Source organism: Abrus precatorius, unplaced genomic scaffold, assembly GCF_003935025.1.
Source record: "Abrus precatorius isolate BTA unplaced genomic scaffold, Abrus_2018 Scaffold4, whole genome shotgun sequence".
In the NCBI taxonomy this organism is placed as follows: Eukaryota; Viridiplantae; Streptophyta; class Magnoliopsida; order Fabales; family Fabaceae; genus Abrus; species Abrus precatorius.
The window spans coordinates 20,750,819-20,765,665 of NW_020874384.1; the positions used below are offsets into that span (position 1 = coordinate 20,750,819).

Here is a 14,847-nt window from a genome sequence, read left to right on the forward strand (position 1 = left end):
TAATTATAATTTTTAGTTTTTCTGAACTATCCTTGTAACAGCAAAGCATAATAAGGTAAAATAATTTAAAAAAATTCTTGTCGCAGCGGAAATAAAAGTGTTCGAACAAAAATGAACAAGAGACTATTTTTCCCTTTTTAAAAAGAATAAAAAATAGTAGAAATTAAAAACGCTACGGGAATAATTATTATTATTTTGTTTCTTTGGGTGTATGAAGGGGGGATTATTTTTGTTTTTTTAGGTAGAAGGGGATTATTATTCTATTTCTTTATGTAGATGTAGATGTAGATGTAAATGAAATCAAATGAAATTCTCCGTTGAGGCACAGGCTGTGTTGCGGTCGTTGTAGTCGGAGAAGACGCCACATCTCACTCAACCTCGCCGGCAAAAGGAATCACCGCCGTTCACTTTCTCGCTTTCATTTAATCATTCCAAATCTGCGAATTCAGAAATAGAATAATCCAATTCCTTATTTGTTCTTTTTCCAATTCATCGTTTCCTTTATTTCTTCCACGAAACGAATCCCTAACCGCCACGACTTGATTCCGTCGCGCGCGATCTACTTTGAATAATCGGATGGCGGCACCCAACGCGGATCAATTTGAAACGTATTTCAGGAGAGCAGATTTGGACGGAGATGGCAGAATCAGTGGAGCTGAAGCTGTTTCTTTCTTTCAGGGATCGAACTTGCCCAAACAAGTTCTTGCTCAGGTTATATGTTCTTCTGAATTTCTATTATAAATCAAACAAATCAAGCCACAACACTTCTATATGTGTTTTCTCTTTGAGGCATAGGGTTTTCGTGACAGATAGGCTATGATTTGGTGCTTGTTTGCTTAGGCTTAGAATATTTGTTTTAGGTTTTCGTTGCTGCTTCATTTCGCTGTTCATATAATTGGAAAATGTTTACTCGATCTAGCGTAATGCTTCTTGTTCTTGGTATGAACTACAGGTGTGGGCGTATGCTGATCAGGCAAAAACCGGTTTCCTTGGGCGGAATGAGTTTTATAATGCTCTGAGGTTAGTAACTGTGGCTCAGAGTAAGCGAGATTTAACGCCTGATATTGTGAAGGCTGCGTTATATAGTCCTGCTGCTGCTAAAATCCCTGCGCCGCAGATTAATCTTGCTGCTATACCTCCGCCACGTCCAAACTCGGTTGCTACTAATGCGTCTGTTGGGCAGATGGGTGTCACTGCTCCTCTGCCGCATCCAAATTCGGTGGGTGCCACTGCTTCTGTTGGGCCGATGGGTGTCACTGCACCAACATCGTCACAAAGTTTTGTCTATAGAGGACAGGGGTTAGCAGGTCCTGTTGCAAACCCGCAGTATTTTCCTTCCCAGCAGAGTCCTGGCATGAGACCTCAATCTATGCCTGCTAGTAGCGCTCCCCGTCCACAACAGGGTCTTGCAGGTCCAGATATTTCTAGAGGAGTTAACATGGCTGTTCACAGTCTCTCAAATCCTGGCATCTCGAATGATTGGAATGGTGTAAGGCCTGGTATTGTTGCTGCAAGACCAGGAGGAACCACACCAGCGGCTGCGTTACCAACATCGACATCACTGTCTCCAGTCCCACCAATGCCTCAGTCAACAACTGTCAACACTAAAGCATTAGCTGTTTCTGGAAATGGGTTCTCTTCCAGTTCAGTTTTGGGCAATGATTTATTCTCTGCTGCCTCATCGGCACCGAAGCAAGAACCTAGTGGACAGGGTTATTCTGTCAGTAGTGTCTCATCAGCCATTGTTCCAGTTTCCAGTGGTGCCCAACCTGCTAGTAAGCAAAATTCACTTGATTCATTACAGGGTGCAATTTCGTCAATGCTGCCTACAAATAGTCAATTTCATCGTGCACAGTCTGCACCAAACATAAACCAGCAAATTTCACCACCAGCTTCTTCATCTCCACTTACATCATCTGGCATATCAGTTGGACTTGGAAATAATAATTCTGACAATTCACAGCTTTCTTGGCAAAAAATGAAACCTTCTGATGTGCAGAAGTATATGAAGGTGTTTATGGAAGTTGACACTGATAGGGATGGCAAAATTACTGGGGAGCAGGCGCGCAGCCTATTTTTAAGCTGGAGATTACCAATAGGTAAACATTTTTTCAGTCTAACTGACAACTGTTCGATGTAATGTTTATGCATTTTGGTATGTTGATGTGTTAGCTAGTCCATGAAACAATGCATAACTAACAAGCACAATAGTCAGCTGAAGGTTTTAGGTTTAGCTCCTTGAATTCAGAGTTTTGTTTGGTCTGCCTTGATTCTTTTTTCTGGTTGACAAGGAAGGAACTTCCTACGGTGAACTGATACTGGAAGTTTTGTTGTTGTCTGTTGAAGGTAAGACAAATTGAGAGTCTCTAGTAGCAAAAGAGGTGTTCAATGTCAATGTTCAAGTTTAATTACGACTAGTAATTGACAGTGACACATAGTTATTATGACTGCTCCTCTTGATTAAAACAATGGTGGAAGGTCGATCTACATTTAAGAATCCAGAGAGTGTGTCTGCTGAAGCTCTAGAGAAGACATGCTTTTTCTGCAGGGGTTTGATGTATTTTATTGGAATGCAATTTTTTTGGAGTCAGATCATGTTCCTTTTAATTTTACATTATTTTATTTGCTCTCATTTGGAAAGAAGCTTTGGAATCACATTGTTAACAATTATGTGGTAGTAAGTGAATGTAAGGAATGCAAGTTCAGCACACATTTGAGCATGGGCTTGGAGGTGAAAATTGGAGATCATACCATACCATACCATAAGTCACTCGGTTTAGGCATATTGGATCTATGGATCTGTCATTCTGGGTGACACAAATAGAGGAAGATATAGTCATAGAATTCAAATTGGGTGGATAAAATTAAGAAGCACTTTTAGCGTTTTTTGTGATCAAAGGTGTCTCTTGAGTTAATATGAATTTTTCATCTAAATGAACATAAGACTAACAATGCTTAATGATATTGAATATCTGGTGATGGATTGCCTATAAGAGCATAGTTATAAAGATGAGAATGTTACGGTAGATGAGTGGGCATGCAATAAAATATGGGAAACTTATAAAAGAATGGTGATGCTTGATCCATGTTACTCTCTCTTAGTGAGAATATGCTTTTGTTTTGTGTTGTTATATATAATCATTCTATGAATTTTGTTGATTAACTAAATGTTTGAATGGAGATAAATGATTAAGTACTATGGGCAAAATTTCCTGTCAAGATAATAAATCCTTTAACACCCTAGGTGTAATTCCAAAGAGAGTTCTTGACCAATTGAAGTGGAACATTATGAAAGGATGACTATTACTATAAATTTCTTATACAGGAAATACAATATTTTTATCTCCCCAAAATGATTCATAAATTACTGCAATATCATTAACAAATATTTCCTAGATGATTTTTTTAAAAACAATTTTTTGGCATTAAATAAAAGAACAGTTTTATTTGAACAAAAAAATGATGGCAGAGGAGGAGGCTAAGGAATCCTCCTTAAACAAACCTACTGTGAAAACCTGTAACCAATGAAAACAGAAAATGCCCATTAAAAGTATGTTTGGAAAACTGTTGGGGTGCACCTGAATGTCTATTCATGTTTTCCAAGGGACAAAACATGTGATAGGTCACTCCATTGATAGTTTGTCTCAAAAGATTACTTAGTTAATCTCCATTAGTTGGTTAGCTAGGTGAGTTAGTTGAACAAGGCACGTTGCCTATAAATAAGAGTGGAGATTAAAGAGGGAGGGGGGGTTTTTGGATGAAAGGAAATTAGGGCCTTATGGCATTGGGAGGTGCAGACCCTTGAAGTTCTGCAGTGTGAGTTTTGTAATTAGAATTCATCCCTAATTCTTCTTAATAAGATACCTACTTCTTATCAACTGGTATCAAAGTTCTACGATTTTGGGCATGTTCATGGTGGGAACAAGGATGGAAAGCCAAATAGAGGCATTGGAAAGTAGTTTGTTGGATCTTCAAAAACAGAAGGAAGAGGAAGGTGAGCGCAGGTCGTTAAGGGAGGCTTGGGTACGAAACACTGAAAGTAACTCCCAAGAGATATTGCGCAGATTAGGAGAGATTCAATCGGGTCTTAATCATAATACCCTTGGGGAGGCCGAAAGTGAGAATATGGGCAGAAACGAGCACGTTGTTGAAGGGGATGATCGGTGGAAGAAACTTGAAATTCCAATCTTCGAGGGAGACAACGCATATGGGTGGATTAACAAGATCGAAAGAGACTTTCAACTACGAGGAGTATCAAAGGGAGAACGCATGATAACAGTCTTGGTAGCGATGGAGGGAAAAGCTCTTTCATGGTTTCAGTGGTGGGAATCTTGCACCGGAAGTGTTTCTTGGACACAATTCTGTCAGGCAGTCATTCGCAGATTCCAACCCTCAATGATTCAGAGCCCATATGAGATATTGTTGGGGTTAAAACAAGACGACTTAGTACAAGATTAGTGGGAACAATTTGAGATTTATGCGGGACCCTTAAGAATCACAAAACAGGAATATTTGAAAGGGATCTTTTTGAATGGTCTCAAAGAGGAGGTAAGGGCAGAATTGAAATTACATTCAAGGGAGTCTTTGTCAGAGATGATGGAAATGGCTCAACCCATTGACGACAAAAACCAGATACTTTGGAGAAAAGGAGGCACCGAAAACACAATAGGAACTATATGGGGTACCAATAACGAGAGTAACGTGGTTCCAAAAACCTATTCTGGGGATTACGATAGCCGATTCAGACCTAGAGGGGCAACTGGAATAAATGGAGGAGCTCGTGTGGAGTCTTCTGCACCGAACAATTCAAATTTGAATTCTACAACAAGGAATAATTCTAGCATGAATTATTTCAATAAATCCACTAAAAATCTTGGAGTTAGTAGAAGGGGAAGAAATTTTAAAAAATTGTCGACAGCAAAATATAATGAAGACAGCAAAAAGATCTCTGGTTTAGATGTGATGAGAAATTTTGTCCGGACTACGTTTGCAAGAATAAAGAATTAAGGGTCATGTTGTTGGAAGAAGACCTTGATGAAAGGGAAGTGTTAGGAGGCATACAATACAGCATTAGTGAGGTAAAATCAAGAATGTGGGACCCGGGTGGGGTTATGTAATCCTTCACCTTGAGGACAAGGTGAAGCTTTAGGGAGGGGAGTATTGATAGGTCACTCCATTGATAGTTTGTTTCAAAAGATTACTTAGTTAATCTCCATTAGTTGGTTAGTTAGGTGAATTAGTTGAACAAGGCATGTTGCCTATAAATAAGAGTGGAGATTACTTATTACTTATAGTGATCATTTATCAAAGAATAACTCTGGTTATCAAATGATTGAACAACCGGGAGCAATTTACTTACGATACTTAGTTGACATTCATAAAAAATATCTAATGCATTATGAGTTTAATATATCCTGTTTAGCAGAAAGACGGATATTCCTTGCTCATTATCAGACAATTATTTATTCACAAATCCTGTGGGAGGCTAATAGTTTTCATTTCCCATCTCATGAAAAACTCTTTTTGCTCCGCTTAGCCCTACCTCCCCAGGGGTATTTTAGTGATAGGTTCTATAGGAATTGGACGATCCTATTTGGTCAAATACGACAAACTCCTATGTTCCTTTTATTATAGTATTTCTGAAAAAGTTCCTGGATAACAAGTTTAAATTATTGAGTAATGTCATAGGAATTTTTTTTTTTTAATTAATATCAAAATAAACGAATCTTCGTAGTTTTAGTGTAATTCATTATTTATCCTCACTCTATACTTTTGTATAATTGTAAAAAAAAAAAAAATAGAAATTCACATTTTTATTTTTACATATTTTCTTTTTATTATTTTATTAAAATTATATTCATTATTTATTATAGTAATAGTAATAAATATGAATGGGGAGTATTGATAGGTCACTCCATTGATAGTTTGTTTCAACAGATTACTTAGTTAATCTCCATTAGTTGGTTACTTAGGTGAATTAGTTGAACAAGGCATGTTGCCTATAAATAAGAGTGGAGATTAAAGAGGGAGGGGGGCTTTTGGATGAAAGGAAATTAGGGCCTTATGGCATTGGGAGGTGCAGACCCTTGAAGTTCTGCAGTGTGAGTTTTGTAATTAGAATTCATCCCTAATTCTTCTTAATAAGATACCTACTTCTTATCAACATGGAAGCAAAATTTTGTTTTGTTTAACTAAACATCAGTTTCCATTGAGATCTGCCATTCCTTTTTTTCTCTTGGTTAAAAAAAATAACTATTATTAGAAAGATGGAGAAGGAGGGCATAAACACTATACTATCTCATTACAAATGTAAGGGCAAAGTGATGACCTTTAAAATATGGTGTTTCTTATCAACCACACCATAGAATTATATCAACCACATGTTGCCATAAAATTGTAGTCTCCTTTTCCAACCAAAACCTTTGATGTGTGCATTGAAAAACTGCATGAAGTTGAGAGAAGGTGACTGTTATTATGAGAATCGCAAATATTATCAATTCCTATATATTACATTGAGTATTGAGAGTTAGAACTTCTTTTAATCTACTCTTTCAATAAACTATGCGACTTCTATATCAAGCATCTCACTTGTTACCATTTTTGAATTCTCTCAAATATTATTACTTAAATTTAGTCAATTCCAATTTATTCAGTTGTTAATCACACAACTTTCCATATCTCTAACTTTTGGATTCAAACAATTTATTTCTTCCTCAATTTGTGAAGTCTTATCTCTTTAATTTACTCCTATATAAGAAAATATAATTTTCATTCTTGAGACATGGTTTATTAATAGTGGTGATATTTTTCAAATATATGTCTTTCTTTCAATTTATATATTTTTAAAATTTATTCAAGTTAAAAAACATCTTTGCATTGCATTGGAAACTTATTAGTTCCACAATACTGTAAATTTGTAACCACCTTAAATTGACAAATTAAGTGGAACGCTGCATTTGAATTAGACCTGCAATTAATGCAGACACAAGGAGAAAGAGCTGTGCGAGGTCTACGAATCTTCATTTGTATCTATCCTACGTATGGTTAGGAGAGTGAAATAGAAGCTGTAAAAGAATTTATCAGAGAACATGCAAGAAGAACTTAAGTCGAAGTCCTTGTATATCACTTAAAGTTGCGGTGAGTAGAATCAAGGAAAAGGGACTCTGATTCACCAAATTATATCACTTAGGTTCCTATGAGATATTTCTAGGGGTATGAATAAATTTTGGTTATGAACCAAGATACCCACCCAATGCCAAATCCTCATGTTTCACCTTGATATCACAATAATTAATAAACTATTTTTTGAAGGAAAAATAACACAATACTGATAGCTTGAGTTTAAGTGGGATTCTGTGATAGGTGATGGTTATTAGACCTGAGAAATAGATCAGCTCTGCATTTTGAAATCTACTGGGTTATGAACATGAAAACTCAATTTGAATAGGCTCATGTTTGTATCATACTCAGTGCTATGTTGGATTAATTTTTAAAGGAATGTGAAGAAAATAGTTTATTTGTCAGCCAATTCATGATCCACAATTTTTGTGCAGAACATCATACTGGCTGCGAATTTATCATTGCTAATGAGGTTCCCATTGTCAGAAAGACAGTCAGGCTAAGAGAAATTAAAAGCTACTAAGAAATATGTTACCCTGATAGGACAATGTTCCTAGCTATGTTACTTTTTTCTTTTGCACTGTTTCTTGGTTGAGTTCTGTCTGATCAAATACTTCACTATTTTGGAACTTTTCTTGGAGAGGTGGACAAGTATGGAATGACCTTTTTCTTATTTCTCTGATAGCAAAACTTAATAATAGCTTTGTGGACTTGCTGCAGATATCTTAAAGAAGGTGTGGGACTTGTCTGATCAGGATAATGATAGCATGCTTTCTTTGAGGGAGTTTTGCTTTGCTCTTTATTTGATGGAGCGGTATAGGGAAGGTCGCCCTCTTCCACAGTCTCTTCCCAACAGTGTTATGTATGATGAGACACTGATGTCAATGACAGGCCATCCAAAAATTTCTTATGGAAATGCAGGCTGGGGTATGGGCACAGGTATATTCACTAATTTACACTATCTTAAATTGTCTTTTCTCTTTCCCTTGTAGGACATTTTCTGATGATTTTTTTTTATTTGTCTAAAGGTTTTCAGCAGCAACAAGGGATGCCAGGTGCTCGACCAGTGGCACCAGCGGCTGGCTTGAGGCCACCAGTGCCTGGAAGTTCTGCCCAGGCTGATGGCACTACACAGCCCAATCAGCAAAAGTCAGGAACACCTGTGTTGGAGGATTCCTTTTTGAACCCCACAGACAATGGTGAGCGGAATATATTGAATTCAAACCCTCAAGAGGCAACAAGTGCGGAGAAAAAGGTATTTGCTTTGGCTATGTGGTTGTTGTCCGTATGTTATAAATTTTGGTAAAGTGAAGGCCCCAATCGTGTGGTGTTTTTCATTTTTTTTGTGCTTTTGTTTTTCTGCTTACATTATGGAGGATCCCTTGTTCTCCTATTTCTTTGTATTTATTTTCTCTTCATGATTGAATTTATGATTTTCTTTTATTAAAAAAGTTCCAGTTTTTAAATGAAAAATTAAACTCATTTTTAAAGCCTTGGATTCAATCATATTTACCAATAAATGTTAGGCTCAGAGACTCCTTTGAAAAATGAGGCATTTCTTTCCCAACCAAATGCTCCTAAGTCCTAAGAACTGTGTAAACGGCATTCTCTAATAAAATTACTGTTTCCTTATTTATGCCAAAATCTTTTGAATGTATAACTAGAAACTGCTCTTATAGAAGTTCACAGTCCCTTAGTGTTTGTTTGAATAGCCTCTTCAAAATTATTTCTGTTCTTGTGGGGCCCAAAAGTTAGTCTCTTCTTATGTTTTTGCTCCCAAAGTTAATTTTTGGTCTATAATATAATTTTGCAACAAGTGCATTCAAAATGAGGGGCAGGAAGTTACTTTTGAATCCAAAATTAACTCCCTGTATTTAGTAATATTTTGAACCAGGTCTTTTTATTTGTAAGTGGTCTGGGTTATCTTGCACACTCTGAAATCATAAAGAAGAAATGTTCTCTTTGCTGTTGTAGGCTGAAGAAACACAGAATGTGATTCTGGATTCAAAAGAGAAGATCGAGCTTTACCGCAACAAAATGCAGGAACTGGTGAGTAATTCATGTCTTTTTTAAAATCTTAGATTGATGTTCCATGTGAGAGGTTTAACATGGTTGAAATCAATTATCTGTAGGCTAGGCCATGCTGGTGGTGGTTTGCTTGAAAGTATACTTGTGTTTGCATTAATGAAGTGACTGCATGCATATTAGGTCAAACAAATAATTAAGTAATCTTTGACCTGTAAATGTGAAGAATTATCATACATTTGGGTTTACTTGCTTTTTGCAACAAACCCAACTTCTAAGCTAAATGGTTCTTCAGTGTACAATTGTAACCATTAAATAAGCTAATTCAAACAGTGTACTGTGTACTGGAACTGTGTAATTTAGCTAGAAGGACTGGTTTGCTATGACAAATGCACATTGTCCTACATTGACATAATGGTAGTGTTTATGGTTCTAATTGGGTTTCAGTTGAATCCTTGGAATAGAGTTCTGGTATTATCATACATATGGGTTTACTTGCTTTTTGCAACAAACTAACTTTTAAGCTAAATGGTTCTTCAGTGTACAATTATAAACATAAAATAAGCTAATTCAAACAGTGTACCAGAACTGTGTAATTTAGCTGGAAGGACTGGTTTGCTATGACAAATGCACATTGTCCTACATTGACTTGATGGTAGGGTTTATGGTTCTAATTGGGTTTCAGTTGAAGCCTTGGAATAGAGTTCTGGTTGGGATGGCTGGAAATTTTGAATGTAAGGAGCAATTTTTTCCCTCAAGAAACTGTACTTGGAATCATGCTATGTGTGGAGAAAAGATTGATAATTTTAAGTGGATAAAGTTAGGATTGTTTTTTGGGTAAAAACCAGTATTTTCTTTTAATGAATAATTTGGGTGATTGTATGCCATGAATCTGATTAAAGAAAGACGAATCATGCCCTCACTCCCCCCCCACCCCAACCCCATGTTGTATTGCAGGTTCTATACAAAAGCAGGTGTGATAATAGACTAAATGAGATTACAGAAAGGGCATCTGCGGATAAGCGTGAGGTATATTCCTTCTACTGAAAATGTAATGCAAGTTCAAGATGTGAAAAAAATTAACTATCATTTGGTGGTATGTTACAGGCAGAATCTTTAGGCAAGAAATATGAAGAGAAATACAAACAAGTAGGAGAAATAGCATCCAAATTGACTATAGAAGAAGCTAAATTTCGCGATATACAGGTAATTAGAAATTCTAAATTACTTGTTGATGGATAGGCTATTTGTAAGAGGTGAGAGTTATTGACTATTTAGTATCTACTACTTGTTTTACTGCATTATTCTTAAATAATGTTGAAGGACCAACTCTCCTGAAAGCTTAAGTTGTTTGGCAAAAGCTCATGAGTGGTTTTATTTTACATCTAAAGTACCCCCTCATGCGAGATCCCTTTGGACTTGAAGCTTGCACAATGCACTACCACACCCTATATTGTGCTCAAATTCAAATTTTATTTTGAATGGAGGTGACAAGGATCAAACTCATGACCACGTGGTCATAGAAGCCCTGATACCATGTCAAAAACCAATACTCTCGAAAGCCTAAAAATTGTAAAGTAAATGCTCATGAATTGTTTTATATCTACAATTATAAAGTGGGTTGTATTTAATTTTGGGCTTGAGCAGTTACTCCTTGTAATATTTGTTGGTCCAAGTGAATCTTCTCTCTGCTTTGCTTGCGGAGTTTGGATGCAGGCCTGTAATTCACTGTTGGCTGAACCACTTGAAATTCCATGTCTGTTTGTCTTCTTCCTTTTGTTTGTTTATGTACCTTACTAAAACACCTTGCTCATTCAAACATAATCAGCGGAGCTAAATTCTGCTGAATCATTTCCTTAAATGAAAATTTATTTAATTTGCATTGTATTCTCATGGAAAATTAGGTTCAGAGGAAATTTACATGGCATCCTGATTATTACATTGCAATCTCATTGTGGAGATTCTGGCAATCCTAATATGTCCCAGTAAATGTCTAATCCACCTTATCTTACAACTTGTAAGTGTTTTAGCACAATAATCAGGTTTTGCCCTGCTGCCTTGCAACTACATTTTGCTTCTTGCTTTTTCATGAAACTAGGTTTTCCTCAGAAAAAAAGACACAATACTTGGTAGTGGATTCTTAGTCTATAGGAATGAGGTTCAGACCAAGAAACTTCAGGATAAGCTTTGAGCTGCATATGCCTCATTGCTACAGAACCTTTCTCTGGAACTTTCTTAAAGAAAATTATGCAAGTTAGAGCTTTCAAGTAAGTGGTAGTTAGTCTATACTCTATACATAGACTGACTGACAATACTCTCTGGCAAAGCAATGTCCAGCCAGACCACTAACCTTTTGTATCTATTAGTGGGTGACCCACATGTTGTCCGATCATCTTTAGTAAGCTTCATGCTTGGTTCCATTTGTGTCTCACAAGGTTCACACCCAAGCAATCCACTCTTCTCAGAAGAAAGGAACATACTTTTTAGATTAAAAATCATCTTTTTTATGCCCAACAGAGTATTTATACATTCAAATCCGTAGTTATAATGAAATCGTTTTTAGAGCACAGATGGCACTCTTGTCCACTCAAATCCACTGAACCCCCACCTCTTTTCTCACCCCATCCCCACTTCCCACACACACACACAAAAAAAAAGGCAGAATTTGTCTGTTATCTGTTTTAGAGAATGTTTCTTACCATAGTATGGAATTGGTCTGATGTTAGGAACTGGTTATTTATTCCTCTCTTCCATGTTTCCTCTCTTTGCAACATTGAACCTGTCTTAGGAGTATATATGACCATCTTGAAACATTTCAAGTTTCAATGCATCTTTAACCATTAGTTGGTACATTTTTAGGAAAGGAAGGTGGAGTTGCAGCAAGCCATTGTCAAAATGGAACAAGGAGGCAGTGCAGATGGTATTCTTCAGGTGAATTTTATTTCTTGAATTTAGACAGGGGATTTCTGTGGAAGCCTTTCTAGTATGTTGCTGATGTTTAGCTAATTCAATAGGTTCGTGCTGAGCGCATACAGTCAGATCTGGAGGAGTTATTTAAGGCTTTAGCTGAACGGTGCAAAAAACATGGGATAGATGTGAAGTCAATTACAATGGTTCAACTTCCTGCTGGTAATTATAAATCTCATTATGGCTTCTTTCTCAGTCACTTATTTCTGTTTTATGTTGATTCTCAGAATCACACTACAATTATGTCAATTTTTTAAACTAGTTTTTTTTTTCTTGCTATATGTGATTTTTTGTGTTGGCTATAATGTGTGGAAGCCTCTTCTTACATTTTAGAAACCTACTTTTTCCAAGCATTCTTTAGCAAAACCAAGGGATATTAATGACTGATAAACTACTTATATTAGCTTCAAGTGAATGCACTTCTCTGTTTCTAACTTCAAAAATGGTTGTCTATGTATGTGTATGAACCTAATGAATTACAAGGTTGGCAACCTGGAATATCAGAGAGTGCAGCTCTTTGGGATGAAGATTGGGATAAATTTGAGGATGAAGGTATGCCATAATCTCTTTTTCTTGCAAGATTAATTTCATGTTTTTCAGTAAGTAACTTGTTTTATTGATTGCTTTGTTTGCTTCCAGGATTTGCTAATGATCTCACATTTGATGCAAAAAATGCATCTTCAAAACCAAAGCCTGCATTCATTCATGGAGTAGAAAATTTCTCTGATGAAAATACTGTCCATGATTCACCTGTGAATGCAAATGGGAAGCAAGATAATTCTGCTAATGGGGATTATGCAGTTGAGGATGAATCTTATGCTCACAGTGAAGATGACTTGAGAAGAAGCCCCCGTGACAGTCCAGCTGGGAGGACTACGGTGGAGAGTCCTTCTCAAGTTTTTTCAAATGCTCATTTTGGAAAAGGCTCCGAAGCAGATGCAGAAACACACAGGTAATTTTTTTTTTCTTGTGAGGGGTGTTGGTGGGGTGTGTGTGTTGGGGGGGGTTTCTCTATTGTGATTGATTTATGTTTAATCCCCGTCCTTTCTTTTTCTGCAATGTTCGTCTTTGACTGTGTTGCATCTACTAATTGTGCTGTTATTAATCTCTGTTCACAGAAGTTTTGATGAATCGACCTGGGGTGGTGCATTTGACAATAACGATGATGTGGACTCGGTGTGGGGTTTTAAGACCAAGGTAACTCTTGTTATACATAACTTTTAATTTTAGTTTGTTCCTTTTATTTAAAAAAGTTCTGTGTATCAACTTAATTAATTGCAGTCACAGTTATTGAGAAAGAATTGTTCTTGGGGAAATGCTTTTATTCAGATTATTTGTACTGAATTGATGTAAAATATGCAATGGAGGACATTTTTTTCCTTATTATTTTTGGAATTTTTTTTAGCACAACTACTGAAGAAGGTATTTCATTTTTCAAAAGTCAAGTTTGATTTTCTGAACAACATAACATTGCCATGGGATAATGAAAAAAGTAATTGATATATAAAACTACTGCCTAGTAAAATTATGTTTGGTTTTGTAGGACACTGACATGGACCAGCAGGGAGACTTCTTTAAATCTGGTGATTTTGGTATAAACCCAGTTAAAACCGGATCTGGCCACTCTGATGGCACATTCCAGACAAAAAGCCCGTTTACTTTTGATGATTCAGTGCCTGGTACTCCACTTTCCAAGTTCGGCAACTCTCCCAGGTACAGTGAGGCAGGGGATCACTTCTTTGACATGTCAAGGTTTGATTCCTTCAGCATGCACGAAGGTGGATATTCTCCTCAACCAGAGAGGCTTACGAGATTTGATTCCATAAGTAGCAGCAAGGATTTTGGCTTCAATAACGAGAAATTTACGAGGTTTGATTCCATGAGTAGCAGCAAGGATTTTGGCTACAGTAACGATAATAGATTCACAAGGTTTGATTCTATGAGTAGCAGCAAAGATTTCGGGTACAATCACGATAATAAATTCACAAGGTTTGATTCTATGAGTAGCAACAAAGATTTCGGCCACAATCCTGAGAGGCTCACAAGGTTTGATTCCATGAGTAGCAGCAAAGATTTCGACTTCAGTCGTCAGGGGCATGCAAGGTTTGATTCAATTAGTAGCACCAAGGACTTCGGCCACAGTGGTCCATTCTCTTTCGATGACTCTGATCCATTCGGCTCCTCTGGCCCGTTTAAGGTTTCTTCAGAAAATCAATCTCCGAAGAAAGGTTCTGATAGCTGGAGTGCATTCTAACCTGCAATCCAGCTTTTTCCTCGTTGCTTCCATTTCCTTGATTGTTCATGATAGCCTATTTTTTTTGTGTATAGCGAAAAGAAAAGCTGGACGGTAATATTATATGGTACGGCCAATGTAGTAGTTTGGAGACAGCTTTTTCTAATTTTTTTGAGGGGTATGCGAGCACGAGTGTGTGTGTGTGTGTGTTGTGGGAGGGAGAGATACAGAGATGAAACTAAATGTCTTGGTTTGTATGTACTACTAAGTTTAATGGCAATCGCATGCAAAATATATTTTTCTTTTTCTTGGGTTCATTACATGCATTCATGTATGCCCCGTTCCGATGGCATTTCTCCGGGCCTATAATTTGACTATTACCATGACCAAAACAAATTGACTATCACCACAGAAGAAACAGAAACCGCATAGAAACTATTGCGCACTCGTTAATTAATTATCTGTAGTGAAATCTCGAGTCTTGGTTGCCGCACTAAGCATTT

At 36.9% G+C, this 14,847-nt stretch overlaps 1 protein-coding gene across 3 annotated transcripts; it reads left to right on the plus strand.

Annotated features, from left to right (window-relative positions):
• Positions 1–79: 79 nt before the first annotated feature.
• On the plus strand, positions 80–14,648 carry LOC113864553 (actin cytoskeleton-regulatory complex protein pan1). Of its 3 annotated transcripts, XM_027498403.1 has the most exons (14): positions 237–711; positions 953–2,099; positions 7,840–8,058; positions 8,148–8,374; positions 9,094–9,168; positions 10,102–10,173; positions 10,252–10,350; positions 12,004–12,075; positions 12,159–12,273; positions 12,595–12,663; positions 12,751–13,063; positions 13,230–13,308; positions 13,655–13,962; positions 14,020–14,528. In XM_027498403.1, exons 1-14 carry the CDS (start codon positions 577–579, stop codon positions 14,363–14,365), a joined length of 3,276 nt encoding a protein of 1,091 aa, XP_027354204.1. In that variant the 5' UTR covers positions 237–576; the 3' UTR covers positions 14,366–14,528. The 3 variants fall into 3 exon arrangements, with proteins under 3 accessions (XP_027354201.1, XP_027354203.1, XP_027354204.1); XM_027498400.1 differs by having other exon boundaries at positions 80–711; positions 13,655–14,648; XM_027498402.1 differs by having other exon boundaries at positions 236–711; positions 13,233–13,308; positions 13,655–14,646.
• The last annotated feature ends 199 nt before the right edge of the window (positions 14,649–14,847 follow it).